The sequence below is a fragment of the Dromaius novaehollandiae genome, chromosome 10, assembly GCF_036370855.1.
Source record: "Dromaius novaehollandiae isolate bDroNov1 chromosome 10, bDroNov1.hap1, whole genome shotgun sequence".
Taxonomy (NCBI): domain Eukaryota; kingdom Metazoa; phylum Chordata; class Aves; order Casuariiformes; family Dromaiidae; genus Dromaius; species Dromaius novaehollandiae.
The window spans coordinates 24,902,599-24,930,564 of record NC_088107.1 but is presented as its reverse complement, the minus strand read 5'-3'; the positions used below and the strand labels follow the sequence as shown (position 1 = coordinate 24,930,564).

General features: G+C 52.8%; 5 protein-coding genes, 1 long non-coding RNA gene and 2 other non-coding genes across 12 annotated transcripts in view; 3 read left to right on the top strand and 5 right to left on the bottom strand.

The window, feature by feature from the left end:
* The first annotated feature begins 1,546 nt into the window (after positions 1-1,546).
* Positions 1,547-4,460, top strand: B2M (beta-2-microglobulin). 2 transcript variants are annotated; one of them, XM_026116129.2, is made up of 4 exons: positions 1,547-1,706; positions 2,269-2,547; positions 3,154-3,188; positions 3,788-4,460. In XM_026116129.2, the coding sequence occupies exons 1-3, from the start codon at positions 1,628-1,630 to the stop codon at positions 3,165-3,167; spliced, it is 372 nt and encodes a 123-aa protein (XP_025971914.1). In that variant the 5' UTR covers positions 1,547-1,627; the 3' UTR covers positions 3,168-3,188; positions 3,788-4,460. The 2 variants fall into 2 exon arrangements, with proteins under 2 accessions (XP_025971914.1, XP_025971923.1); XM_026116138.2 differs by having other exon boundaries at positions 3,783-4,460.
* LOC135329380 (uncharacterized) lies at positions 2,492-6,154 on the bottom strand. The gene is made up of 2 exons (XR_010390829.1): positions 5,699-6,154; positions 2,492-2,665 (listed from the first exon to the last, which is right to left on the bottom strand). It is a non-coding gene; the product is annotated as an uncharacterized LOC135329380 (long non-coding RNA).
* A 144-nt stretch (positions 6,155-6,298) lies between these two features.
* TRIM69 (tripartite motif containing 69) lies at positions 6,299-10,896 on the top strand. Its single transcript, XM_064517667.1, has 6 exons — positions 6,299-6,775; positions 7,473-7,568; positions 8,246-8,479; positions 9,246-9,268; positions 9,621-9,745; positions 10,351-10,896. The coding sequence occupies exons 1-6, from the start codon at positions 6,299-6,301 to the stop codon at positions 10,893-10,895; spliced, it is 1,500 nt and encodes a 499-aa protein (XP_064373737.1). The 3' UTR covers position 10,896.
* Positions 10,897-11,621: 725 nt separating this feature from the next.
* Positions 11,622-16,612, top strand: TERB2 (telomere repeat binding bouquet formation protein 2). The gene is made up of 7 exons (XM_026116252.2): positions 11,622-11,685; positions 12,186-12,267; positions 14,053-14,198; positions 14,353-14,414; positions 15,170-15,255; positions 15,589-15,680; positions 16,302-16,612. The coding sequence occupies exons 1-7, from the start codon at positions 11,622-11,624 to the stop codon at positions 16,442-16,444; spliced, it is 675 nt and encodes a 224-aa protein (XP_025972037.2). The 3' UTR covers positions 16,445-16,612.
* Positions 16,613-17,687: 1,075 nt separating this feature from the next.
* Positions 17,688-23,333, bottom strand: RPS17 (ribosomal protein S17). The gene is made up of 5 exons (XM_064517666.1): positions 23,205-23,333; positions 22,568-22,719; positions 21,346-21,451; positions 18,691-18,756; positions 17,688-17,812 (listed from the first exon to the last, which is right to left on the bottom strand). The coding sequence occupies exons 1-5, from the start codon at positions 23,205-23,207 to the stop codon at positions 17,732-17,734; spliced, it is 408 nt and encodes a 135-aa protein (XP_064373736.1). The 5' UTR covers positions 23,208-23,333; the 3' UTR covers positions 17,688-17,731.
* LOC112993143 (small nucleolar RNA SNORA71) lies at positions 20,573-20,706 on the bottom strand. Its single transcript, XR_003261664.1, has one exon. It is a non-coding gene; the product is annotated as a small nucleolar RNA SNORA71 (small nucleolar RNA).
* LOC112993148 (small nucleolar RNA SNORA71) lies at positions 21,711-21,843 on the bottom strand. Its single transcript, XR_003261665.1, has one exon. It is a non-coding gene; the product is annotated as a small nucleolar RNA SNORA71 (small nucleolar RNA).
* A 1,017-nt stretch (positions 23,334-24,350) lies between the features above and the next one.
* The window catches only part of CPEB1 (cytoplasmic polyadenylation element binding protein 1), a 47,601-nt gene continuing 43,985 nt past the window's right edge, over positions 24,351-27,966 (bottom strand). For all 4 annotated transcript variants that reach the window (XM_064517662.1, XM_064517661.1, XM_064517664.1 and 1 more), the window contains 3 exons: positions 26,974-27,068; positions 26,616-26,696; positions 24,351-25,743 (listed from right to left, as the gene is read on the bottom strand). In XM_064517662.1, coding sequence (XP_064373732.1) covers positions 25,633-25,743; positions 26,616-26,696; positions 26,974-27,068 — 287 coding nt within the window. In that variant the 3' untranslated portion in view covers positions 24,351-25,632. The remainder of the gene's footprint in view (positions 25,744-26,615; positions 26,697-26,973; positions 27,069-27,966) is intronic.

Here is a 27,966-nt window from a genome sequence, read left to right as displayed (position 1 = left end):
TACTAGCCACATTGGTGTGGCCTATCAGAAACATCCCGTGGAAGAAACTCATGGTTTAGTTTCTCTTTAAGGGGAAAGTCCACCAGGCCTTGCTGCAAACAACAGTGACCTCTGGGGATACCCGTTCCAACAGGCAGAGCTTGGCTTCGGTACAGGGAAAGGCTTTGGTGCTGCAGTTGTAACTAATGTAACTAATGTTAAGTCAGAGGGCTTGTTCACCTGGATAGGACTAGACTAACTTGTAGATCGGACTGGTAGATCATGACCCCAGATGCAGCTTCAGCAACCAATGCAGGAGCTGGTGCTTAGTTTTGTGAGGGCCTGTCCTCACCACGAGTGTGATCTCTGGTAAGGCTCCAATGGCAGCTGTGCGACAAGAGATACAGTCTCATCTCCTGCTGGAAAAGCTTGGCAGCCGGATGCTGCAGCTGTGGAGCAGCTGGAGCAAGAGCTTGCAACAACTCGGAGCTCTCCTGGCACAGTGGTAGCATTTTGTAACACGTGCAGGTCCTTTTATGACTTCTCAGTTTCTACTGATTTACCTGCTGCCCAGTTGGCCTTCCAGCGGGAGATGTTTTCCATAGGTGCTTTTTTGGTCTGCAGATAGCTCTTCAGACTGGGCATGTGAAGTTGGCTGAGTCTTAAAGGGGCCCCTCTTCTTCCAACTGCTAGGGACTTTCCTTTTTTTCTGTATTTTTTTAACTGCGTAAGAAAATACTAGGCTCTCACAGTCCCTATTCAGTTGGATGGAAGAGAATATACACGTCCTGATGCCCTGTCCGAAACACTGGCTCTGAAGCAAAGCAGCGTGGGATCTGTGGAAACGCAAGCAGGCTCCGGGTTGCACGACTCATGCAAGTGCTAACGCTGCTTCGCCACCGGAGGGAAACTTTTTTAAACTACAATTTTTGCGATGCTGCTGTTGTAAGCTGTGGGGACGAATCAGGTCCCGCTGGATGAGCTCAAAGCGAATTGCTTGCTTCCTCTCCTCAGCCTGCCCCGGAGGCCGCGTTAGGGGAGCGGCTCGGGGGGCTCCCAGCCCAGCTAAGTTGAAGCATGGGGGGCACCGGAAAAAACGATTCCTTGACCTCGGGGTTCTCATTTTGTGCTTTCGGGAGCCTGTGTTGTGTTTGACCGACCCGAGAAAAGCCCGCGCGGGTACCCGGGGCCTGCCCCGAGTAGGCTGGAGGAAGGCTGGAGGCTGGCTCCGAGGGAACCCAGCTGCGCGTGGGGCTTTGCAGGTTTTGGTGCTGCTGGCGAGTTCTCCACGGGCAGGATTTTGTGTTTTTTTCTTGCGGTTAGACATTAAAGCCGGGCGAGCGCCTTGTGATTAGGACGGCGGGACTCTTCCCTTGCGCAGCGGCCCGGCCCGGCCCGGCGGTACCGCGGCGGGGCCGGGGCGGGCCGGGCGCAGCGCCAGGCCCCGCAAGAAGCGAAAGCGAAAGCTGCGAGACTCGGCTCTGCTAACCTCTCCGCGGCGCTTCTGCCCGGAGACCGATGACGCGCAGGGCGATCCTGCGCGGTGATTGGCCGCACGCGACCGCCGGTATAAATAGGGCGGCCGGCGGGCGGGAGCGCACTATTCTGGGCGAGCTGCGGGCAGTGCGGGTGGGAGCTGGCAGGCGCCATGGAGCGGGTGCTGAAGGGGCAGGTGCTGGTGCTGGTGCTGGTCCTGGTGGCGCTGGTCGGCCTGTCTGAGGCCAAGGGTGAGCCCGCGGGGCGGGGGTGCCGTGAGGGGCCCTGCTCGGGGTGGCCGGCATGGGGGTGGCGGGGAGGGACCCGGTTACCGGCGCGGGGGGGGGAGGGCTGCGGGGGTCCCGGTTACTGGTCGGAAGGGGAGATGTGGGGGACCGGGGACCGGCGGGAGGGGGGGGGGTGCGGGGGTCTCGGTTACTGGTGGGAAGGGGGGATGTGGGGGACCGGGGACCGGCGGGAGGGGGGTTGCGGGAGTCCCGGTTACTGGTGGGAAGGGGGGATGTGGGGGACTGGGGACCGACGGGAGGGGGGTGTGTGGGAGTCCCGGTTACTGGTGGGAAGGGGGGATGTGGGGGTCCCGGTTACTGGTGGGAAGGGGGGACTGGGGGGAGAGGGAGGTGCAGGGGACCTGGTCCCGCTTACTGGCAGTGGGGTCGGCAGGTACTGGTTACCTGGCGGGGTTGGCACCCAGTCCCGGGTACGGGCCATGGGCAGGCTGCCTGGACCCCGGCACTGCCTCACAGGTGGTGCCCACCGCAGCCCTGTTGCTTACCTGCCATCCCCTCCTTGCAGAGGCGCCCAAAGTGCAGGTGTATTCCCGTTACCCTGTCGAGTTCGGCACCAAGAACTTCCTCAACTGCTACGTTGAGGGCTTCCACCCTCCAAAGATTAACATCACCCTTCTCAAGAATGGAGAACCCATGCCGGACGTGAAATACTCTGACATGTCCTTCAGTGACAACTGGACTTTCCAGTGTCTTGTGTCTGCACCCTTCATCCCCAGGGAAGATGATGATTACACCTGCAGGGTGGCCCACGTCACCCTCCCAGAGCCGCAGACCTTCAAATGGGGTATTGTGGACTTTCTTCTTGCTTATAAAAGAATTAGTCATAGACAGAAAAGACTTGCTTCAAGTATTATTGGAGGTTCTGTAAGTAGCTGGTTCCCTGATCTCCTAGGTGAAGTAACCTTAAAAAAAAGATATACGTGGTAATACAGTGATTTTTGGCTTTGAAGCAGGGGTAAGCAGACCAGCACTTAATGTTTAGATTCACACTTAATGAAATCACTTCTTTCTCAACGTGTGCCTGACTTCTGAGCCATAAAATGGCTAGTGTTCCTCTTGCTGTTGGCAGTTGCATGTAAGTGTGAAGTTCTGGTAGGAGGACTTCTGTTGGTGCAACTCCTGAGGCAAAACAGGATTCTGTCAGATGAGGCCTGCCTCCAGGAGTAAAGCAAAATGCTTGAGGCAGGCCTAAAGGAGGACTGGGGAGTGGCGGGGACTGGTCTTGGTGACCCGGTCTGCAGTCCGTTACGAGCACGCAGCCTAGTAAGGGCAGCTCTCTGGTTATTGCAGTGTGGCTGTTCCCCAGGACTGTGGGTTGTGGTGACTGGTGAGAGAAGAGGGTTGTGTGAGCTGTGAATGAAGCCTAAGGCTCTGCTCTTCTTTCTTGCAGATCCAGAGTTCTAAGCTGTACTTGGGATCACTGTGGTAAGTTACACTGAGCCCTGCTGTTAAGGGGAACATGAACTGCTGTCTGGGGGGGCAAGTCCATAGCTTGCAGAGTTGAAGTCTGGGTTGTGCTGTGCCCTTGCCTGGGCTCAAGGGGAGGAGGGCAGTCTTCCCTAAGGAATGTGTTGGAACCAGTTACCTGGGGAAGGTGCTGGTGATAACTGGGGTGCAATGGCTTTTGGTGGGGTGCTTGCATGAAGATCATTGATGACGAGGGACAGCAGAGTTGGTTCAGGTGGGATTGCTGGGCAGGACTTTGCTAGAGTTTGAGGGCAAGGAGTTAGAAACTGGGGCAGTAGAGTTAAGAGCATGCTAGAGACTGAGAATATCATTGATGGCGTTTGGGGTGCAAAACACTGGTCATCATAATAGAGGATTATTTGTTGAAAAATGAGGCCCCCACAGAGTAGGAAATGGAAAAGCAGATTTCTGCAGGGTGGGAAGGTGGGTCTGTGTACCTGCAGCTGGGATTCTGGAGTCTGGGTTCACATGTAGAAAACATTGTAGTGTTTGAAATAGTTAAAATAGAAGGTATGAACAGAATGACGAGCATCAATAATCTCTTCTTCCCAGTGCAGGTTTGAAGACTTGCAAGATGAAATGAGCTTAAGCTTCTGTCCTTTCTTCATGTCCCACTTGCAGTTGTAATGGAGAAGCGGAATCATCCTGATCTCGCACAAAATTCCTTCTTTATAGAATGCTATCTGCTAGGGTTAAAATTTCTAGCATGAACTCGCTGGATTATATTCCTTGCTGCCTTCGCTGTGGAATTAAAATGCCGAGGAATTGAGAGGAAAAGCTTGCAGAGGGCTCTATGCCCTTGAGGCACGTGGCAGATGGTCTGCAAACATAGTAATGCTATTGAAGCTGCTCTGAACTGGCCGTTATGGTGGAGATCCAAAATGAATTGATTGGCGGGGAATCTAAATTTTGTAAAATAGTTTGCCTGTTCTGGAAGATATGTGATGTGATTTCATACTGCTCAAACTTAACAGCCCTGCTCAGTTGTAGTATCTGCTTGCCCTAACAGTTTTAGCTGCAGCCACAGCTGTCTGGGTTGGTGTGAGCCTTTTTAATGAAAAGCTTTAATAGTCGTTCTTGAAACCTTACCCTTTATTACAGACAGTGTAATAGGCATTCTTTGAGCACATTACTATGTATCTACATTGCTATACGCTATAAAAAGTATTTGTACAATTCAGACCATTAAAAGGATATTTTATCTAAATATAATTGGAAAACTTCAGCGAATTCAGTGAATTCTGTCTTTGAGTGGGAGCCACATACTTCACTGGGGCCAGCATGAAGAGCTTGTGCTTGCTTTTATGTTCACCCCCAAAGAGGCAGGAGTGAAAGGTTCCCCTTAGCTCTGTTTGTCTTTCCTGATGCTCTTCCAGAGTGCTGCAGGCCTGCTTCTGCTGTTATCTGACAAGTAAGGGAATCCTGATATTCCCGTTGTTTTCTACCAGATGTGTTTTGATTTCTTTTTGTCTGGGGCAGGGTGTTCTCCTGTCTGATTTTCCCCTTCCTCCAAGGAGCTCGCTGACTTGACACTTGCCCTTAAGATGCTACTTCAGTGTCATACAATATCCAGACCCAAATGCGTTCTCTGCTCTCACAGGCCTTGGTGGCCACTGGGTTGTGGGTAAATCTGGAGGGTGGTGGCACTGCACTGAGTTGCACTTTTTCCATGGAGAAGATGCAGGAACATTCTTCTTTTGGAGCACAGCCATTCAGGTAGGCTTGAAATGGACACCTTAGTTGAGAGTGTGAATGTGTACAGTGAAGTTGGGCTGAGGAGAAGCAGGTGTGAGTCAGCTGCTTTCACTTCCCAACTGTTTGCCACAAGTGGCTTCACCCAACAATGAGGAAGTCTAGTTTAGACTCTGGTCTTGTGTCATGCCTCAGGTTGAACAAGATTTTGATGGGAGTACCCCAAAATGGTAGAACTTCAAATGCTACTTAGCAGAAGTGTTTAGCCTGCGTAGCTATGATCAGTCTTTCTGCTTTGATTTTAGGGAAAAGTCAGTACAATTACTTCATGATTGTACCCTTCAATCAGGGAGGATTGAATTTCTGCAGATTTCATGTGCTTGGCAAGGATTCCTGGCAAGCATGTTGAACCTGGAGGACATGATACTTATTTTTGGGGGGTATATTATGATTTACAGTGACGTGGAACTGCCAGGACACAACATTCACTCACGAATATGTGATCTTGGCTTGCTGTCATAGCTTCTTCCATTATAATCACTTTCTGTGCAAGACAAGGAGAAAAATTGTCCTACACAAACTTTTGTCTTCTATGTGCTCTGCTTGAAAATACATTTTATGCAAAACCAAGTTGCTTACTGCAAGTAACAGTCTCTCTTAGCCTCTGATTAAAATCATCTGAAAATGCTAGGATAAAAGTGTTCCTTATATCCCAGTTGCCCATGCTCTGAGAGAGGAATCTCTCTGTAGAAATGAGAAATGGAATTTAATCTTACCTTTTTGGGCTGCTTGGCAGGGATTGAGCGCAGTGATTTATGTTACTGGTCTCCCATCAGTTTCCTTGGGTCTCTGGCATTATCCCAAGGGTGGTGGGTGGGATGCAGGTGCCACAGGAGGTGGCTGTGTCTTCACACCTGGTTTTCTGCTGAACGTCGAAGCGAACATGCCTGCGATGCCTCTCCTGGGGCGAGGGGTAGAAAATGAGCTGGTCACTCCGCAAGGGTCAACGGGGCACCACCGTTCCTCGCCCGGCTCTGGGGCTCCCCCCCGGGGCTGGCTCCCTCTGGCCACCACCCCCTTCCAGAACCTTCCTCCAGCCCAACAGCCCCCCGGGCAGACACGGACAGACAGCCAAGGTCAGCCCTGGGCAGGGAGGGTGGCACAAGTCCGCCTTGGCCATGGGACGGGGGTCTCTGGGGGTCCTGGGGCTGCCCTGGGTGGTGGGCTGGGAACTGCCTCTCTTCGGGGGCCCGAATCTGAAGCAGCGTTGCCCCTCGTTTCACCTAGTTTCGCCAGAACTGCGCAGGATCTCACTGCGGTCACCTTTTTCTGGCAGGACATGTTTTTCGGTTAGATCTAAGCTGGTTTCTCCCAACATGATGCCACTCAGCACAGCTGTCGCCTTTTTATTGCCAACATCAGCATGTGAGACTGAAAGCTTATTTGACCTAACTCCAGAGCTACCAGGCGATCTTTTTGGCAAGGACTTCTCCTGTACCCTCTGCCTGAAGCGGTTTAAAGAACCAGTGATTTTGCCCTGCGGCCACAATTTCTGCAAGCTGTGTATTAAAAATATCTGGGCGAAGACAGCGGTTTGCGCTTGCCCGGAGTGTCAGGCCGAGGTCCCAGACGGGCAGTACGTAGAAAACACAGTGCTGGGAAAGGCACTGGAGAGCCTGCAGGGCTTCCCGGTGGAGCAGGGCGAGCAGAAGTGCGGCGAGCACGGCGAACCCCTCATGTTCTTCTGGAAACTGGCCGGGAAACTGGCCTGCTTCCTCTGCCGCGAGTCACAGGTGTCCGAGGACCAAATGGGCCAGTTTCTGCTCGTACCCGAAGCCGTGCAGCACTACGTGGTAGGTGTGCGAAAACAGTAAGATGCTGTCAGCTATTTGGTTGTGTGTCAGAGACCTCGCTGCTAAGGAGACCGACAAGGAACCGTGGTTTCGCTGACAAATGAATTTGGATGCAGTCAGTCCCCTGCGCTGAAAAAGCCGATGGCTCCTCGAATTTATCCTACCAAGGCGCTGCAAAGCTTGGCCTGCAACGCCAGCCATGCTTCAGAGCCCAGCCCGGGCCTGCCCCAGCCCTGAGCAATGGTCCTGCAGGATTTCTGCGGGAGAAGATGGGCTGGGAGGGAAGCAAAGCTCTTTTCTATGAGATTTCAAGTAAAAGCAGTCAGTCTGTGGCTGGGCAGATGGGTCTGCTTATTGGGGCTTGCCCAAGCTGAGATCTTTTGATGAAGTATTTATGCTGAAAGTATAAACTGCCATGAAGGCCGATGCCCTCTCTCCTCGGGCTCCCTTGGGTGCCCTGCGGGTGCTAACTGCTCATACCTGGCAGACCGCTTGCAGCTTTCTCCCAGACATTGGTGACAGCAGGGCTGTTGTAGGGGTGGGAAAGGGGAATGTGTGCACATCCATCACATAAGCTCAACCTCCTCCAGTTATTTCTTTTCTTACATATTTTAAGTGAAGAGAAAGGATTTGTCCTGAATTCTCTGGGGGACTGGAGAGGCTCATAGGGTAACAGCCATGTGTATAACACCAACAGGAAAACCTGATCCTAATTAGGACCCGAGTGGAGTCCACTCTGCAGAAGCTGAAGATCCTGTGGCACAGGCAAAAAGAGCAGATCGCGTCCCACCAGGTGAATAGCATTCATTCAGCAGACAGCCACGCTCCGGCAGAAACTGCTGGTTCTCCTCCAGAGCGATGTGTCTGCTCTGCGGAGGAGCCCCTACAGATGTCCGAACACAGCTGTGGCATAGATCAGCCATCGCAACGTACATCACCATCTCCCCGCACGAGGGAAGGCTTTGCCCTTACTGCACTCGTCGTGGTATTGCTTAGGAAGTATTTTGACAGCTTACTCAAAAAGCCCCCATTTGGGGGAGGGCCATGCCTGTAAATCCTGCAGGGCTGGCCAGTTTCGATTAACATCACAATTTCAGGACCACATGTAGCACAACCTTCTCTGTTTTATCCGACACCGGTCGTGTTTGTGTTTTCCGTGGCACCCTGTGTCTCCCTGCCCAAGAGGTCCTGTCAAGGGCCAGGACAGACTTTGGAGCACCGTATTAGCCTGGGGTGATTTTCCCTCTTCCTCAGAAATATCACGCATTGGCCAAGGCTGGAGATGAATATCCGGCTGACTGGACCAGTGGTCCATTTTTGTAAAAAGGTTCTCCACTCTTTCCAGGGGTTAGAGTTGTTGTAGGATATCTGGGTAAGTATGAAGCAAGTCTCATTTGTGGTTTATGAATTACAAGCAATTTTGCTGAAAGCAAAATATTTCCCAGGTTAACAAAGAATCCGTGTTTTTAGGAGAACAGGTTACTTCTTCAACATCACATCTCTCTGGAGTTTTTAAAGCTTCACCAGTTCCTTCATGGCAGAGAGAAAAGATTAATGAACGAGCTGCAAGAGGAGGGGAAAAGCTTTCTTCAAGACATGCAGCTGAATATGGGTGTCCTCCAGGAAAAGTGTAACCAAGCAAAAGAGATACTGATGCACATTCAGTCCCGGCTCTACCACCACAACTCCATCAGCTTCCTAACGGTGAGAAATTGAGGTTCAGATAAAAAGCTAAAAGAGAGAGTGGGTTAGCAAAGAGATAACCTGGGGAATGTGAGACTTTCTTGGAAAGGAGGAGGGGGAACAAGAAAGGAGAATCCATGGCATGTTTAGAAATTATTTGTAGCTTTACAGTTCTGTATGGATGAACTCTGAATGGCAAGCTTCAAAATATAAACCAGCTTCAGATAAATCTTGTGGGTTATCACCAAGGACATCTGTATGGAAATAAATTCCTAACTGTGTTGCTTGTGACTGCTCTTATTGTAGCTTGAGGTTTTTTGTTTTTTTTTTTTCCCCCCACAGCAAGAAATTGCACAGCAACAAGCAGTGCATGTGGTCGGGGTAGGAAATAAGCAGGGGGAAGAGAGGAGTCAGGATTCACCCCAATCTCCTTAGCTAAAGCCTGGGTGCCCAATTCCATGCCAAGCGTGCGTGTAGCTCCGTGCAGCCCAGCCTCCCCCCGGGAAGGAGAAAGGGAAATGCTGCAGGTTGGCATGGCTTCCGGCTCAGATGTTTCTGGTACTTTGGTGGGAATGAGTTTGGGATCTGCTCCCTATACAGTATGCAAAACCCAGTGAGTTGGGTACAGGCAAAGTGTTTGCCAAAACACTCATGCTGTGATTGCAAGAGGAAGGGTGCACAGCCCCCAAAGCAGCACCAGCTGCCTATTTCAGCTCAGCTGACCAGGGCTTACCTGCACAGCGGTTACACCATTACTCAAGGCTTCTTCTCACCTTTTCTTTAACAGGGTATCAAGTCCTTCATGAACAGGTAAGTGCAAGCAGAAAAAATTCTTCAGGTTTAAAAACTTGCTGAAAATCTAAGACTCTGGCTTTCTGTACCACATTTCAATATGGCAGAATAATCATGTAACTTGAAAATGACTGTTTTGGGCATATTCAGCTTTGTGATCACAGAGCCCAGTAAATATGGGGTAAATCCAGCACTGCAGCTGGATTCACCTGGATTCAGCTGGACTGCACTTGGCTGAAACACAGCCACATTATGATGCTCGGCCAACTCTCCTGCATGCTCATATTTTGTGCACATTCCCCCAAATTTTTACTAGTGGATTTTACTACTTAAGCAAACTAAGTGACAAGATGATTTGCTGTCTGCACAGCTTGCGGGAAAAAGCACACACCCTGTCTGAAGGTCAGCTAGTCTGCCGTGAACTCAGCCCGGGACAATTCAAGGGTCCAATCCAGTACACTGCATGGAAGGAAATGAAATCTGTACTTAGTCCAGGTAAGGAGCCACTGCTTTCTTATCACCACCATGTGTTTTGCCACCGCCTATAAGGAAAATGCATACAGAGCATCTCTGCAGCAGCTCGTTCAGAGCTGCTTCGGGAATGAATCAGGACCGGGCTGTGAAGGAGGCCACAGCCTTGGCCTCATTTTTCTGCAGAAGTTGGAAGAGCTTCAGCAAACGGGCCAGGAATGGAAAGGCTGATCTTACAAACCCTGCAGCCGGATGCTGCTCTGGGGAACTGGTTTGTAGCTATGCTACTGCCTTCCTCTGCACCGCTGAGCAAGTCAGCCACAAAAATACTGCCATTTGGCCCATAACTCAGCTAAACTCTGAGAAGTTGGGAACTCCCCATTGGGTATGATTTGAGAAATGTGCAGCTTAAGTGCTAGTTGGTGGTGGCGGCTTCCTTCCTCCTGGCCAGGCTGGGCCAACTTTAGCACTGGCTTTTTTACAGGGATTCTGGACAGGACCTCTGCTTACTCTGGCCGCCTTGAAGAGCCTCTTTAGTCTCATTACTATGGCCTCTACTCCTTCATGCAAAGTAACATGCTAAACATTTCCTTTGCTAAGTTATCTTTTTTCTTCATTTTTCTACCTAGGCCTATCCTTGATAACGTTGGACCCTAAAACAGCGCATCCGAACCTTGTGCTGTCTGCAGATCTAACCAGCGTGAGACATGACGATGTAAAACAGATGCTCCCCAATACCCCAGAGAGGTTTGACTCCAGCATCGCTGTCCTGGGAGCTGAAGGCTTCACCTCAGGGAAACATTACTGGGAAGTAGAGGTTGAGAAGAAGACCAAATGGACTTTGGGAGTGGTAAAAGCGTCCATCAACCGCAAAAAGAAGCCCCCACTCTCACCCAGAGAGGGCTATTGGCTCATAATGTTGAGGAACAGGAATGAACTTAAAGCTCTGGATGTACCCATGAAAGGGCTGATCCTGAGGACGGGCATCTCTAAGATCGGGGTTTATCTGGACTACGAGGGGGGGCAAGTATCCTTTTATGAGGCTAACGAGATGTCCCACATCTATACGTTCATGGACACTTTTACGGAAAAACTTTACCCATATTTCTGCCCATGCTTGAATGAGGCAGGGGAGAACAGCCACCCGCTGAAAGTGTTTTCCTCCAAAATATAGGCTCAGCTTTACCGGCATTTCATCCAGAGTACGTTCCTGGGGGTGGGGGGCTGAGAAAGCTCGGAGGCTCAGTGACGCACCGCTTCCGAAACAGTCTGATGTGGCTTTGCAGAGCCGCTTGACCAGCCGGCATTGCTCCTCTTTGTTTTACAGCTCTCACTGTTAATGTGACAGGGCTTTGAGGACACCGGGGCGAGAGTCAAGCCATCAGGGAGGTTCTTTGTGGCGACCTTGGTGGGATTTGGGCTTGGCAGGATCCCACGTGCCTTTCCCACCTCCGGGCTGGCAGAGCCGCGCTCCAGCGCAGCCGGCCGCCACCGCCGGCCGGAGGGTGGGCCTGGGAGCTGGCAGGGTCCCCTCTCGCGCAGCCAGGCTGGGAAACTAGTAGGGAAGTGCCTCAGAGCGGGGAAAGGGGGTGATCAGCGGTGCGAAGGAGCGTGGGGAGCCCCTTGGCCAACGCTCCCAGGGCTGATGGGGTGTAAAGGCTCCCCGGGCGGCGGGGGACGAAGCGGCACCCCTGGGCCGGGCTGACGGGGGGGGGGGGGGGCCGAGGTGCCCCGAGGAGCTGCTGCCAGGCCCCAGAGCTGGAGGAGAGGCGAGGGGGTCGGGAGGAGGACGGCACCGCCGCCCGGGGGGGGCCCCGTGGGGGCGCCTCGCTGCCCCTCAGCGCCGCTGCCGCCATCTGCCGCCAGCCCTCAGCGCCCGCTGCCGTCCATCGCTGCCACCATGTTCCAGGGCCGCCAGGCCTGGTTCTCCCGGAGCGTCAGCCCGGGCCTGCGGGAGCTGTGGGGTGAGGGACACCCCGGCACCCACCCTGCCCCGGTCCCAGCATGGCGGGGGGGGGGGGCAGGGAACAGCCCTGTCACCCCTCAGGGGACAGAGCAGTGGCGGCAAAACGTGTGGGGCAGCACCCTGTCACCCCGCAGAGGGGCAGAGCTATGGGGCAGAGCCCTGTCACCTTTGGGGGTGGGGAGGCCCTGTCACCCCCTCAGAGGGGCAGAGCATGTGGGGCTCAGCCCTGTCATCAGGGTGGGGGGGGTGAGCAAGCGGGCTGAGCCCCCCATGCTGGGGGCAGAGCGTGGGGGTCCACAGTGGGACCTGCAATGGAGGATGGGGAGGGGGGCCCACAGCCTCCTCCATGACGGGCCCCAGCAGGAGGATGTGGTGGGAGGGGGGGCAGCCTCGGCCCCCGAACCCAGCCCCTGGCCGAGCCGCTGGTGCAGGGGTGCCGGGGGGGGGTGTGTGTGTCTCCTGCACCCACCTTCAGCCTCACCCTCGTCTTCGCCGCAGAAGCCGAGGGGGGGGCGCTCGCCCGGCGCCGGGACGCCGATTACCTCTTCAGCAGCGACGCTGCCCACCCGGACACGCGGAGGTAACACGTGGCGGTAGGCCATCGCGGCTCTTCCGCTCCCCCGTCACTAATTGCCCCCCCCCGCCATTTTGAAACACGGCCGCAGTTAAATCTCTTGCTTTGTCCCGCTTAAGGGCCTTTTTTTTAATGACCGTTTTGGAAACGCCGCATGGTCGGCGTGTGCAAGCCATCTCGATGTAGCGTATCTTGTATAACCGTAGCCTGCGTGGAGGTTTCGGTTATAAAGCCTGTATGTAAAGAAGAAACGATAACGAAAGCACAGCTAAAGCTCGCGGTTGCGTTAACCCCGTGTTTAATGGAAGCAAACGTCCGTTAAAAATCAGGTTTTTTTCCAGTTCCTAGCAGCGTTCCCCTGACGTCTGGAGGGGTTTTATTGCTTAGTTCAGCCCGAACGAGAGCTAATACCGAGCGCTGCTGAGCGCTCGCCCCACAGTGTACCCAGAGCCGTCCCAGACAAAACACAAAGCGGCTGTAAAAACTGTCTAGCTTGGCCACGCATCAGGCTGACTTAACTCCAGCGGTGGGGGTGACGAGGAAGGCGCTGATACCGGCACAGCTGCGTGGGAAGCTGAGCGAGCGGGGCAGCGAGCTGATAAAGCGGCGTTCGCGCGAGGAGCGGCACTAACAGCGCTGCCTGCCCTCAGCCTCGGTCCCGAGCCTCTGCGCAGGACCGAGCGGTTAAATACGCCTTTAACTCCTAACCCAGCTGGCGTTTCCAGGAATTTAATTAATTGCGCTGTTTTCTGCTTCTTGTTAACCTTGAATTGACCTACTAAAAAAACCCGGGTCTAAAAGTCGCGCTGACATCATGCCCGGGTACAGTGTAAACAAGGAAGTAACCACACACACAAAAAAGCCGCAGCGAGTTAACTCTTTAGAAGGTAAGAGCGGAGTTAAAAAAGACTATACACCAACTGCAAAAGGGCTAAATTGCTGTTTTCATTCTGCTTGGTTAAAAAAAAAGAGACAGCTCAACAACACTTTTGCATGAGAACTACAAAGATAGGAAAAGATGATATGAGATCTCCCCCCATTGAGTGAGTATTTGTGGGTATTAAATACCATGTAAGCGTGTTTATGTCAGCAGGAATCACAGTTTTCTAGTTCCTCCTGCTACTCTGCACCAGGTCTCCTAATGGCTGGAATAAGCAGGTTGCTGAACACTTTACTGCTTAAAATTGGCTTAGATTTTACAACCCTTCAGTCACTGACGCCAGCCTTGGTAGGGGAATCCAAAGACTCCTTGAACAGTGACTTTCCTTCAGCCACAAAATCCCTTGTGCATCCTGCTAGAATATAGGTCGTAGTCTACTACTGGAGGGGTAGAAGACTTTTCTATGGCTACGTAAAATTTTAAATATTAAATATTTAAATATTGCCCCAGCTTCCCCCAAGAACTCAAACATCTCAATAGCGGATTGGAGAACAGGGCCATTTCATCCCTAAAAATAAACCTTTACCTGTTCCCCTGGGTTCTTCCTCCAGGCTGTTCCAAGAAAGTGCCAGGCAGCTGGGAGCTGAACCTGGTGTTTGGGATGAGTCTCATAGCTAGAAAGTAACAGTGTTTCTTTAGGTGCTAAAGGCCAGACATCATGCTTTTTTTACCCTGCTTTAAGGCAGTAATATTAGAGCAGGTCAGTTTTAACAATAATGTCCCTTTAGATTTGCATTAGCTGAAGCTGCCAGCTAGCCTTGTACTTCCAGATTAATCGCTGCCAAAGATAGTAATTATTTTTTTTTCCAGGCTTACCTTTAGAAAACAGATGTCTTTTTTTTCTCTTCCAGAATACATGAGAGCCTAGATTACTTAGACGGTAGAGCTACAGTTTTTCATGCTTGTTATCTCTCCGCATGGGCAAATACCAGCTCGGATATGAAACAGTCAGTAGTTCTGGGTCACTTCATTCTGCCTCCTGCCTGCTTGCAAGAAGGTGAGGGAAAATAGCTGGCTTTTACTCCATGCTGTATTCCCTGTAAGCACAGGCATTTTTGGGGGATGCCAAACCAACATCATTTAATTGTTTAATTGCTTTTACAATGCCATTGTTTAATGCTTTTACATTCATTTATTTTTGTTCATGGCAGAAATCAGAAGAAAAATTGGTAGTTTTATTTGGGAGCAGATGGATGATTCCCGTGTGGAACAGGTAAGATGAGAAGTATATACAGGTGGTGTTGACCTGTCCTAAAAAAAAATCGGTTGCATCAGCTTCAGGAACGCCTGGTTTTCATCCCTCAAAACAAATATGGGATCAAATGTTCCTGTGCTTGCTGTGCTGTGTGTCCTTCCCCAGCGTGACATCCCAGGGACACAACACTGGATTAAGTAGGGGACATGCAGAAGGGATTTTCTCCCTTACACCTCATAGACATCCTGTCTCCCCTGTACATCCTGGTGGCTCCAATAACCAGGCTGCCTATAGAGCTGCCGAGATCTGAGTTCAGCCATTCTGCATGGCATTTTCTTTCTGCATGACTCTGTGTAGGTCCCAGACACTGCACACTGTCTTCCTGAAGTAATTTCTAAGTCCTTTTGAAGCAAAAACATGTTTGGATTTCCAATTTTATTGTAAATTATGCTTGAAAACAGAAGCCCTGAAAATACCACTCTTCTGGATCAAGTCTCTAGTGTGTGGGTTTTTTTTCCACGTTCAGAAACAGCAAATTCGTACTGCTGACAAACTGCACATAGAGCCAGCAGCAAAGGTAAGGAAGCACTCAAAAGAGAGATGCACACTCCAAAGCTTTATGCCTTTTCTCCCATTGCAGGTGAGTAGGCTAGGTGGCTTAAAGACAATATCCCTGCCGTGCCACAAACATGGATTTACTTTCTTGGTAAACTGCATTAAGTTGAAGGGATCAAGCGCACAATTTTAATTTAACTCCGTGTTGATAGTCACAGCACAGTGAAAGTCTACTTGACGAACCAGAGATGGTGAGACAAGACAGCGAGCAGGAAGTGGAAGATGCACTAGATCTGTCTGAAAGGTATTTTCCTTATCCTCAGTGGTAGGATTTGGACATGCAAGATGCATGTCCCGGATCCTCCACTCCCCCACCCTTTGCTCCCTGCAAAAATAGAAGCTGCAGCAGGACTTCTGGTTCGGCACACGGCAGGTGCCACTGAAGGGACGGCCTTGGAAGCTGTGCGATCACGCTGTGACGTTGAGGGCCACAGTCTGGATTTTGGCATGGCTGCACAATGCAAGGAAAGCTGAACTTTCCTGAAGCACCCAAGCCTGTTGACTCAGCCCAAACCGTCAGCTTTCAGAAAATACACAAAACAGGAAATAACACACCCATCTTGTCTCCCCAAAACAGCAGTGAAGAAAAACCAGATTCAAGAGCAACGACCCAAGGGGAATTTGCATACCATGCACTTCAGGAATACCCAGTGAATAACATGGTGACAGGTAAAGCTTAGCACAGGTAGACATTTAAGAAGTGGAAATTACGCTTAAAAATTACAGGGGATGCTGATGAAGCAGGGCCCATATTGTGCCCTGGGCATTCCTTAGTTCTTTCTCTTACTTATATGTGCAGTCCTGTTTCCAGTCCTGGCTGTTTGATGTTCATACAATTTTGTTTAGGGTTGCTCTTTCCCCAACTGCCACACTCAAAAATGGCTACAGGTTTCATCTAACAACTGTAACTGTCTTTTTACTGATACTGCTTGGTTTTGATCCATCTGTATTGCTTATTTCTTGTCACCTTACTTTCTGTGGTGTAGGTAAATATAAAAAGTGATGCTGCAGTAACTGGGTAATAAATTACCCAAAAAACAGGTATAAGAGGTTGCTGTAGTTAAACTTCCTGGCTAGTAAATCTCAGAACCTTATTTTCCCCAGACATTACCTGAAATCTATTACCAACCCTCAGAAACTTCCAAGAGAAAAACCAGCCATGGCTATTAATTCTGATACTGTGACTGCAATTGCTCCCTTCTCCACAGCACTTTTCCTGTAGTTTTTGCTTTGTTTTTAGTAAGAGTAGCCCAGACTTCCCCTGATGAGACTTGCACTTTCTGTTTGCAGGCTATGTCTCTGCTCGTGACATGAAGAAATATGTTGGAGAGCTATGCGATTTCATTCCTGGCACCTCAGGTTACACAGCATATTGGATTCAGAATGAAATTAACATTTACTCTGATGTGAAAAATAAATTGAAAAGGAAATGATAAGTAACAGGTGGCTCGTTCCCAACAAAAACTTGATTAAGCTCTGCCAGAATGCTATCAGGCATGTATAGACCCATCCTGTTTAATAACATACCCTAGTTAGACTTTTAGATGCCTACTTGTTCTCTCCATTCTGCAGACTGATGGTTATTTTAACTGTCAGTCTGTTTACTTACTGTGTTTTGGGTAGATAGTAAAGAGATTGGTGGTATTGAACCGGAAATTCTGAGTTAAACCTCTGTAGCACTTGGGGATTTATAAATTTTCCCTGCTTGGCTTATCCTGACTACAGCTCAGTATGTTCAAAGTGTATTTAAATATCTGGCTCTGTTTGCTGTAAACATTCTCTTCTTTAGTATTTGAAACAAATTCCACAGTGAACTTAAATACAGACAGATATCTCAAAAAAGAGCAAGTCCTTTGCCTTTTTATTTGTATCAGGGGATTTAAGATGGTCATCCCGTGGTTGCGAACAGCAGTTTTTAGGACACACTTAGGCGTCCTGATAAAGCATACGGAAGTGTCACTGACTCACTGGGCCCCAAACTTCCTCTGAGCAGAGCCCCTGTCAACCACGGGCCGCGCAAAGGCCTGAGTGCAAGTGCCAAAGTCGGTCACACAAAGGTCAGGAAGCAAAACACGCGGCTCGAGACTCCTCACCCAGCCAGGCTGCACCAGGGCCAGCTCCACAGGGGAGCTTCCATCCCAAATACAGTGCTCTCTGCAGCCCAGGTCACCCCCCACTTCGAAAGACAAGTCAAGACAGACTTTTTCCTCTTAAGCACCTTAAATGACAAACGCAACGACGAAAGGCAGCTTTTATTTCAGCACAGCATGCCCCCTAGATAGCCACCCCAGCAGCACAACAGCCCTAACAACAGCCCCGAGGTTTGTTCGCACACCCACACTGCACGCAGCTGCCCGGAGCTTTTGGAAAGATCACAGGCACCGGGCAAACCCAGGACGCACAGACAGCGAGGAGCTCCAGCACGCCCCACGAAGGCACCACGCTCGCCCTCTCGTGGCTGCATACCATCGCCAGGAGGGCAGTGCACATGCCTATAGGAAAGCCTGTAAAAACTCTGCACCTCAAACAGCAAGGAAAGACCCCTAAAACCTGTCCACAAATATGAAGGTATTAATTTTCCTCACACCTCAAAGCCTTGGAGAGTCGCCCTTCCAGAAGGATCAGCCCACTCCTGTTCATCCATGTGGAAACAGGCTTTGAAAGAAGTAGGCCAAATTGGTTTCCCATGTTTATTGGAAAAATGACATACAGTGACACACTCAGAGAGCTCCTCGGGGTGTTTTGAAGTTCATCCCCACCGTGGGCTGTGTGACCTGCAGGTTGGACAGGCTGCCAAAGTCCTGGAAGACAGCACAGGAACAGTCACTCAGCGCTGCATGCTGCCAGCCCTGCTCTTGCCCTGGCTCCCCGTCTGTGCCCAGCCCTGCCAAGGGGGAAGGCAGATTCCCCCAGCCTCTCCCAAGGGGAGCAGAAAGGGAAGCACTGAACATGCTGTGGTAGGAGGAAAGCTGGACCCACATCTTTGGGGCACCTGGGACCAGCTTATGTCAGTGTCAATAAGGTGGTGAGAAGGCCACCCTATTCCGGAGACCACTTTTGCGAGCAGCTGGGGAAACTGGTCTTTTATGGCTGAACTGTCTCAGTTTGGGATAAAGATGCTTCCTGCTGCTATCTCATAGGAAGGAGAGCTGCACACCAAGCCCCAGCTAGCAAGAGCTGACGGGGTTGGAAGCTGGGGTGGTGGGAGAAGCGGGGAGGGCAGGAAGCACATCCACCCCTGCTAGCACAGCCCAGGGCAAAACAATTCTGCCCTCCCCCTTCCACTCCACAGGCACCAGGACTCCTAGGAGAGGGAGCACGTGACAGACAGACCTTAAACCCCTTCAGGCTTCTGATGAAAGGGGACACAAGTGCTCCACTTCCCCATGTTAGGGTCTCGTTTGAGGAGGAACAGCTTACGTGGGGATTAACCCACCTGCAAGTCCCAGATCGAAGGTTCACTGGCCACCTGAAGCCAGCAGAGCTTGGCATCCCTGCTGCCTTTGAGCACAGGGACCAACTACCCCCCGGTCACTGGCCCAGAACATTCACAGCTTCAGCCAACATTATCAAGCCCCTCATTGCACCTACAGCACTGCTGGGGACATCGTCGGCAGTCTCAGCACAGCTACAAAAGGCAAAAGCCTTCCTCGCTAGCAGGAGGATGGCTCAGACTCACCAGAAGCTTCAGCATTTCCTTGGTGTCAGGGTCCACTTCAATGATCTCCTGGTCAAGAGCAGAGACCTGGGAACAGAAGAGAGATGGCCGCAGTTTGGAAGTGCTGCACAGACCAGAACCACGCCCCAGAGCCATGTCTGTGCTACCACCGAGGCGCTAAGCAGGTCAGCGCTGGCTGGGAGCTCCCCACCCACAGCAAGCTCTGATCCCACCCCACTGAACGGGAGCTGCTTGCAAGGGATTGACTCCTTCCCACAGCTGCTCCCCACATTCAGAACCGCCCAGCAATTTTTTCCATGTGAACAAGATCTCACTGGCCACTGTGGGGAAGAGCTCCAGTGCCAGCAACCACATGAGCCTCGAAGACATTTGCAAAGGTAGCTCAGGCCACAGGAACATCAGATGAAACGCTTCTTCCTCAGGAGTTTGGGCGCTGGCCACTACCTGTGAAGGGCCAAGCCTGGCACTGAGGTTTTCACTGCTCCTCACATCACAAGCTCCATCTGCCAGCAAACGCTGTGGACACCTACACAGACTCCTGCCGAAACACCGCGAGAGACTACCCTACAGCAGAGAGGTGCTACACGGGGAGGGGTGCCTGCTATAAGGCAAGTCCCCACCAGCTCTGGGAGCCTGGCCAGCACCTCCGTCTGCTGCACACTCACAGGACAGCAACAACCAACAGTCCCAAGAGGAGCTGGAGTCAGGTTCCCCGCGCTGGCTTAGGCAGGTTGTGACGGCAGCGCACTCCTTCGCTTTAGCTCAGTCGCGGTGCCAGCGGACAACCCTGGCCATCCTGTTTCTGTTGCCGTGTCCTGCTGGCTAGCAGGCCCACAGCTGTACCAAACCTCTGTGATAACCACTAAAATTCACATTTATCTAAGATGGGTCCTAAATCAAGGACGCGTTATTAGCCTGACCACCGCTGGGCCACAAACAGTAATGCTCAGCAATTGCATCTCTCGGCAGTCCTGCACCCCACGACTCTTCAGGGCTAGGAACCTGAGGTCTCCTGCTCTCTAATTTCAGTGCAATCTCCCCTTCCTCTCTCAAGACCTCACATCTTGATCTCTGTGCACTTCTTCCCCAACAGGCTACATTACAACAGTATTTTTACAAGAAAGAATGAATTACTGAGGTTCGACTAACACTGCATTCACAGCTGCAACACAAACGTTCCTTCCCTGCTCAGGGAAGGGAGGAATAAGAACTATAAGCATCAGGAGTAACTTCTGCTGCACCAGCAGCACCACCTCATCCTGCCTTTGAAACGCAGCTAGGTCACTACGTGAAATACTTGGATAGCCGCCTCAATGGTTTCCTCTAGGCCTCCTATACTCGCTTGAGAAACATCTGCAGCTTATGCCGAGACAGCCTCGCAGGTCACCACAATTTTTCTTATGCCTCAGCGCCCCAAGTTTTAGGGATATGTAGAAGAGCATCTGCATGGACCTGCCAACATTTCATGAGCCATTTCTAGATGTAGAAGTGAGGGAGTCAAACCAAGCCCTGGCTCTAGCCTAGAGCAATGCCTGGTCTCTGCAGAGGGCAGCGTTACTCCATCTTGGGTGAGCACGACCAAGACGATGAAGTGGTGAGGGCGTCCCTGAGGGAGAGCTCAAAACGGGGAGGACGGCACCAGCCTGCCCTACTACACTGACAAGGCTCCTAGCATCATACCAGTTCTTCCTAGATCCAGGATTTAATCACAAATAATCTTCATATAACCAAACCCTGTGCCAAGCCCTAGCACCAACGATTAACAAGAGCTGAAGAGCAGAGGTAAGGCTTGGAACTGACCATTTATTTTTGTGCTGCACAGAAAATAACAGCTTTATCAGGAGCTGACTAAGGAGAGCTGGAAGACAGGCAAGAAGCAGCGTGTCTGAAAGCTACAGGGTTTGGGAGGGATGGTACCGAACCCACCAAACACGGGAAACGCTTTCAAAAATTCCTCTTCCTGCACTATCAATGATCAGGTCACACACCAGACCTAAATCACTTTCGAATGCAGGTTTGAGATGAAAGACTCGAGTAGGCGTTTCTGCACAACAACAAACGGGGCACCCAAGTGGGCGATGCTTCGCTCTCCTGGCATCCTTTAACGAGAGCTCGGCATTCTGGTGCCGTTTTACAAACCTGGAGCAGCTCGCAGATTTTTAACCACTGCCTCTTTAGCGACATCTACCGTACACTAGTTTTTAAGCCACTCTGATATATTATCCTGCATAACATCAAGTTACTTTTTCCTCATTTTAAATCAGAAAAATCGAGGGCAGATATTATCTTTCTTCCCCCAGCAAACTGGCGGTGCAGTCAACAGCAAGAAGTCAGCTGCTCTTGCCAACCCATGCAGCAAAATTTTTGAGGAAAAGCCAGGAGTGCTTCAGATACGAGGCCAAAATCTGCCTCCATCCTCCCCTCTTCGACCTAAATCCTCCTTCGGCTAAATCCTCCCAGCTGTAGCTGAGGTTTTGTTTTAAAGGAGTTAAGAGGCCACTAGCAAAAAACCATTACATCTGGGTGTTCTTTAAGGATGCGTTCCTCATTAGAGGGGAAACGATGTCTCAAGACAAGCAGGATGGTCAGACTCTGCAGTCTCTCTGTGTGGAGACAAACACCTAAGTGAGCTCTCAAGCGTAACCAGAAACTTACCTCTGGGACATAGTTATCCCTCCTCTCTCTTTCCTCTTCCTGCAGTTTGATGGAGATGCCTCTGACAGGCCCCCTCTGAATACGCTTCATCAGATGGGTGACATACCTGCAGGAAACAAGCAGAAGACCATCCATCCAGGGCCTGCTTTTCTCACATACCAGCTTCAACCCGTGGAGTCAAAGCCTCGGCTTTCCACCCTTGCTCTCTCCGAATTGTGACAGACTTCGTACTGGGTACAGGCAACCAGAACCGCTCACCTCAGACCCCGCCACGGCACGCCAGGGAGATCAGGTCCGCTACCAGAATCCTCCTGACAACCTAGGCATTATTTCACCGCCTCAGAGTAAGGTTAGTGCCAGAAAAATGTACGAAAGTAACAGGGTCTGGTAGGGATGGGAATGACCCCACCAAACACGGGAAAAGCTTTCGAAATTCCTCTCCCTGCACTATCAATGACCAGGTCACAGACAAGACCAGAATCACTTTCGAATGCAGGTTCTGGCACAAAATTTTAAGTGCTGCTCACGGTCCTGTGAAGAAACTGGACATAAAAACCCTCCGCGTGGTGATGTCCAACTGGCTAACAGGACACTGCCCTGTTTTGTCCCAGGCTCTCCGAAGAGAGACTCCCTTCCAAATCCTCTGTGCGTATTTTGATCTTGAGCTTAAGGCAATCCTTACAGCTTTCTTAGTGACCAAACGCTAAACTAGGTGCTGTCGCCCTTGAGGGGGGAAATAAAGTTTCCACAGCAGCTCCAGAATGACAAGGAAGAAGCTGTCACTGTCCTTACGTAAGGGAGAACATCAGGACTCAGAGGTTTGTTATTAAGCACAGCTAAATATCAGCTTCACCTGATATCCTGCAGCTAACAGACATTGAGAAGTGGTGGAAACAGCCTGTAAATCCAGCTCAATCTAGCAAGGAAGGCCTGAAAGCCAACAGCAAGGTGTTTCCAGTATTCAAGCAGCACAACGAAGAATACGACAGTGAAAAATTTAAGCTGAAGCATCTCCTCCAAGACCACCCTGACACAGCAGCACTCCAGAGATCCTAACGCAGCTCCAGCATCCAGCAGGATGCCGCGACTTGTGTAACACGCGCGCACACACACACACACACACACACACGTGTCCACACAGGAGCAACTCGCAATAGCGAGTTCCTTGCCCCCACTCACCCCGCAGGCCAGACCCCGTCTCGCCCTCCCGGGGCCGCCTTACCCCGCGATCTTGTTGCGCAGCTTCTTGCTGGGGATGATGGCGATTTCCTCGCACACCCGCTTGTTGGTGTGGAAGTCGTTCCCCAGCCGGGTGTAGTACTTCTCGATGATAACCCGGGCGGCCTTTTTCACCGTCTTCGTTCGCACGCGTCCCTAGGCGGGGAGGGGGAAACGAGTCACGCCAAAGCTGAATAAAGCGCTGCCCCATCCTCGGGCAGCCGCCCTGGGCCAAGGCAGACCGGCCTAACCCCGGCCCGGCCCGCAGCCCCAGCGCCCTGCGCTGCCCGGCCGCCGCGCTGCAGCCCGCTGTAACGCGCCTCCCCCAGCCCCACGGCAGGGCCCAGTGCCCCGGCCGGGCCCCTCCGCAGGCCCGGCCCGGCTGCCCCCACCCCGGGCTCGCAGGCCCGGCCCGGCTCCCCGCTCCCGGCCCGGCTCCCCCCGCTTCCCGGCGCGCAGGCCCCGCAGGCCCCGCTCCCCGCCCCGCCGCGCTCCCCCGCGCTGCGTCGGCCCCCCGCCCCGCCGCGCTCCCCCGCGCTGCCCCGGGGCCGGCAGGGCGGCGCGGCGTCCCGGGCGGAGCAGCGGCGGCGGCGGATGGCGACGGATGGCGGCGGCGGCGCCGGGCGCGGGCCGGCACCCACCATGTTGGCGGCGGCCGCGGAAAGAGAGCGAAGGAGGCGGGGAGACAGGCGGTGCCGGGCGCGCCGCCCCGCCGCCACAGCGGCACCCCGCGGCCCGGAGGGCGCCTGCAGCGGCGTGGGGCTCGGGGGCGGGGCCGGACACCCGGGGGCGGGGCGAGGCGCCAAGGGGGCGTGACCGGGCGCGGGGGGCGTGGCCGAAAGGATCGGCGGCAGCCGCGCGGGGCGGGCGGCGGCGTAGCCCCAGCGCCACCCGCCTGCGGAGCGCGGCGGCGGCCCCCAATCGCCGGCGGCGGCCGGGCCACGAGCAGAGCCGCCGCGCAGCTCGGCCTCAGCCCGGAGCCCCCGTGCAGGGCTGCAGGACGCACTCGCAGCCCGCGACTGAGCTCAGCTCATGGCAGCCAGCAGCCGGGGCAGCCCCTTAGCTGGAGCCTGGGCTCTGTCACCGCACAAACGGACTTGCCCCCCACCCTACCGGCACCGGCTGCTGCTGCGGTTGCAGCCTGCAGCTCTCAGCGATGCTGGCAGGCTGCACTGCCAGGGGCTGTGCCCCAGCCACCCCCCCCCCCAAAAAAAAAAACCCCATCCTCCAGAGTCATGGGCACCCAGGGGTCTCCACACCCGTTGCAGCCCTGTGGCCCATGCCCAGCCCCCCTCAGGCACCCCAGGGGCTAAACCCCAAGGCTGAAGGGAGACGAGAGCCCTGGAGCTCCTGCACCCTCCACCACCCTGCTCAGCCTGACAGACCAGCTGGTCGCCAGTGTCACATACACACCAGTGCAATGTGCTACCCACTCTGTGCAGCCTCAGACCCTGCTGCCCCCCTCCCAAGGGGAATGGGAGGAGAAGAGGGTTAGACCATTCCCCCCTTCCCAATTAACCTCATTCCCTTGCTGCTGTATCTAGGGGAGCTCCAGCTGGAGCTTGGCAGCTTCTGCTGGGGGCCCCCCAGGGCATGAGCTGAAGCAGCCTTTGGTAATTGGTATCTAAACCCCACCTTTCCCAGGGCAGAGGTTGCCTGCGTTCACCCACACCCGAGTCACCCACCCCAGCCCCACACGCCCTCTGCAGCTGGGGCTCAGCTGGGAGGGGCACCAGCAGCCCCCTCCCCTCTCCCACACGCGCCCCAGGCAAGAGAGCACAACGAGGTTTGCTGCAACGTGTTTATTATGTGCCAAAAACTACACCACAGCTTACTCCACGCATCTGTAGGAGAGTGCAGTCTTGCCTGCATATACTACAATGAGGTAGAGACTTCACACACAGCTTCACAAAAACCCACAAAGAGCAGCTGGGATATGCAACAATGCAACATCAGCTCAGCAGGAAAGAGGGAGAAATTATGACACTGGTTCTTTGGCACACAGCTTCCGATAGAGGGGAAAGTAAAAAAAAAATTATAAAGTTCTCAAATCCCAGCAGCATTTCAGTCGACTGCACTGTTACTTCATACATTTCTTAAACAAAAGGAAAAGTACTTGTCCCCTCTAAGAGAAAGGGCTCCTATGAACCTTCATCTGTCCACCGAAACGCAGCCCTTTTTTAGCTAGTTACAAAAGAAAAAGTAAGTCCTGTGACTTTGTGATTAAAAACCTCTATCAACCCCCCTTAAGTGCAACTTAAAAAAGTGCAACAAACTATTTAAAACTATATACAGCAGCTCAGAGATCGTTTATCCGGTCCAGTTTCAAATCCAAAAATCCTGTCCTCTTCTGTTGCAAACCCCTCGATTTACAACTTCCCACCAGCAGCCCCCAGACACAAATTGCAATAATGTTAAAAGCTGCCAGGAAAGAAAAATCTCTCGTTTCAAACGACTTAAAAACTGTTTAAGAGTGTAAAAAGGAACTGGTAAAAACCCTCGAGCGTAAAATATGAAATATGATTTGGTTTAAATGAAGAGCAAAGTCTCCTTGTTGTTACAGTAAAAAACGCCAGCTGAACATTCAGTTTATGCCGTTCAGATGGGGGTTAAATGAATGGAAAGGCACTGTATGGCAACTGCAAAAAAATGGAGCCAATGAGACCTGCATTATTACCATCAGTATTGCAAGGAATGTAAAAAAGCGCCTTTAATAAATAAAAAACCTAGGTGAAGGCATCTGCATAAACACCTTCTCAACACGTGGCCCTTTTTGCTTCTCGTCAGCAAACTAGGAACCAAAGTCTGGGAACTGCAGAATCGCTTGAGGGGTGCTCCCCCCCTCAAAAACCCCAAACAAAACCCGACAAAATTCACTGTGCATTAGTGCAGAAACAAAAAGACCAGCAAGTGCAAACGTGAATGTAAGATTTCCCCATTAGTCCTCAGGAAGCGCGTTCCCAGCCTGGGTCTGGCACCAGCAGGCACGCTCGTGCGCTCTCCACTTGGCAGGTTAACAAAAGGACTTTCTCCTGCGCCTGCGGCGGCCCCCGAGCCTCGGCGGCCCCTTTAGCTGGAGTCTCTGTTCTTCTGGTTGCGCATCAGCGGGCGGTGGTGACGCAGGACCTCCATGGAGTGCTGCCAGTGCCAGCAGGAGCGACAGAAGTACTTGAAGCAGATCTGGGGGGAGAGCAGAGGGGCACGCTGCAGGGCAGGGTGGGCGGCTCCCGACCCGTCCGAGGTGGGAGGAAGCACCAGCTGCTTCCCCGGCTTGGCCATCCCGGAAGGCTCCCGGCACATCAGGGAAGCGGCACCCCCCTCCCTGCTTTCATAGCCCCTGCGACAAACCGTGCCAGCAAGGCGGGTCTCTGAACACTGCCTGAGCAGCAGGGAGGGAATTTCAGCAATGCTGCAGGAGGGCGGGTTGCAGGCGGGTGGTGTTGATTTTGCAGCATGGCCCTTTCTAAAAGGGGATTTGAAACCTAGAAACTCAGCTCTGGCCAGAAGCCTCCCAAGGCCACTTCTAGCTGGAGTCTGGGGCTGCCACACATCTAACCCAACACCTGTACAGGGCGCACAGGCTGTGGGAGCTACAGCACAGCTCCAGCACCTGCCGTACCCCCATTTGTCTCCCCATGAGAGCGAGCAGAGCATGCTGCAGCTCAGTGATCTTCTCTCCATGGGAAGCTGCTGGACTCAGGCCAAGCTCCTTTGCCCCCAGCGAGCGGAGGTCTGCCAGAGTCCCCTACATCGCAGGCAGCCCCAGGCCCAACTGCAGGGCAGCAGCACTCCATCCTCCAGCTTCAGGGCCAGCACCACCCTCACCTTCAGTGTCACCACTCTTAGCAGCTACCTCCCCTCTGGGTCAGCCCACCGCACACTGCTGCCTGTTGCCCATGGTGGGCCCCTGCACCCTGGCATAGCCCCAACAACCACCAAGCACTGCTGAGAACAGCAGCACCTGCTCTTCCTTGAGCAAACCGAGACCCCCCCGCCTCCGACCGAGCACAGGCAGCGAGGAGCTGAGCGCATCTGGAGGGAGAAAGCATTACCTGGTCTCTGCAGAAGAAGGGGCCTGGCTGAGCACTGCAGACTTGACACATCGAGTCTTCTAGATATGGATCTATCTGAACCTGCGCAAGAACCAGGGAGTCGGACCTATGCTCGGGACAACTCCCAGCTGCTCTGAGCAGCCCCAGCCCACCGCCCCCACAGCACAGGGGTGCCATGGCAGTCACCAGCACCCACCACGGCCAGCAGAGCAGCACCTCATCATCACCCGCTGCTTTTAGAGGGGATATTGGGAGAGGCTCCCCCGGCCCTGGCACCCACAGCAGTACCACCATCTGTACATGCAGCTGCAACTCCCTGGGCTGCCCTTGCAAAGCCTCTCCCATCACCTCTGCTCACCTTTTTAGTAAACTTGGTAGTTTTGATCTCCACAAACGCGGCCGTCACCGCCTTCAGATAACTGCGCTGGTTGTTAAAGGTAACGCGGCCAGATCCTGAAACAAGCCAGACAAAAAACAGTCACCCTGACTTGGCATGCTATGACAGGAATTGGGGGAGGCAAAGAGCAGGCTGCCACGAGCACCACCCCTTCCCCCCCAGCACAGTTTAGCCACCAGCATGGAAGCAGCCAGCAAGCGTTTGCTGGGAGACCGTATCCAAGGTCTCGCAGCTTCACCCTGCCTCCTCCCCTGTGCAGAAGCAAAAGCACAGGAGGCAGCGGAGAGCGGAAAGACTTTTCCGCTGCCTGCACTAGCTCTGGAGCCAGGACAGGCCCTGTGCACTGCTGGACAGCCAGGACCGCTCTGCCAGGCCGGTTTGGGCGTGCACTTACAGGAGGCAGCGCTTCCAGGAGTGCCAGCCGTGGCCGGGCGCAGGGGCAGACTGCCAGGGCACTGCCGAGGGCAGCGCAGCGGCGAGCGCTACGTCTGGTGCCGAGACAGCTCAGCAGCTTTTATTTTAAGCCTCCCACTCATCCTGAATTCTTGCATTTTGCATCTCCATTGCCAGTCAGCAGTGCTCCTGCACCACTCATTTCCAGCCAAATCTTGTTAAGCTACAGGAAAATGCATCTTTGCTTACCTATGAGTTGCTGTTCTTAGCGTAATAAGAGCTTTGGCTGCTACAAGACTGTCTTGCACGCTGGCGGACAAGGCTACAGCCAAATCCACCACTGACAGCCATAGTGCAAAGCATAAACCTAGAACCTACTTTACACCTTTCCCTTAGCATCTGCCTCTGCTCAGTCACACAGGACAAGGGGCTGGGGGCCCTTGGTCAGACCTGGTTCAGCCATGACACAGCACACAGCTTGCAAATCTGCTCAGGGAGGTCCCTCCTCCTAGAAGGGTCAACTCCACCTCCTAGTCTGACCCTCTGAAAGCAGCCCGGACG

Coding starts and splice junctions, on each gene's coding strand:
- RPS17 (XM_064517666.1), bottom strand. Junction 18,757..21,345: donor GGGATAACTATGTCCCAGAG/GTAAGTTTCTGG, acceptor TTCTGTTCCCAG/GTCTCTGCTCTTGACCAGGA. Junction 17,813..18,690: donor AGGAAATGCTGAAGCTTCTG/GTGAGTCTGAGC, acceptor GCTGTCTTCCAG/GACTTTGGCAGCCTGTCCAA.
- TRIM69 (XM_064517667.1), top strand. CDS start 6,299: ATGATGCCACTCAGCACAGCTGTCGCCTTTTTATTGCCAACATCAGCA. Junction 8,480..9,245: donor ACTCCATCAGCTTCCTAACG/GTGAGAAATTGA, acceptor TTTCTTTAACAG/GGTATCAAGTCCTTCATGAA. Junction 9,746..10,350: donor GAAATCTGTACTTAGTCCAG/GTAAGGAGCCAC, acceptor TTTTCTACCTAG/GCCTATCCTTGATAACGTTG.
- B2M (XM_026116129.2), top strand. CDS start 1,628: ATGGAGCGGGTGCTGAAGGGGCAGGTGCTGGTGCTGGTGCTGGTCCTG. Junction 1,707..2,268: donor CGGCCTGTCTGAGGCCAAGG/GTGAGCCCGCGG, acceptor CCCTCCTTGCAG/AGGCGCCCAAAGTGCAGGTG.
- TERB2 (XM_026116252.2), top strand. CDS start 11,622: ATGTTCCAGGGCCGCCAGGCCTGGTTCTCCCGGAGCGTCAGCCCGGGC. Junction 14,199..14,352: donor TCCTGCCTGCTTGCAAGAAG/GTGAGGGAAAAT, acceptor TGTTCATGGCAG/AAATCAGAAGAAAAATTGGT. Junction 15,681..16,301: donor AGTGAATAACATGGTGACAG/GTAAAGCTTAGC, acceptor TTCTGTTTGCAG/GCTATGTCTCTGCTCGTGAC.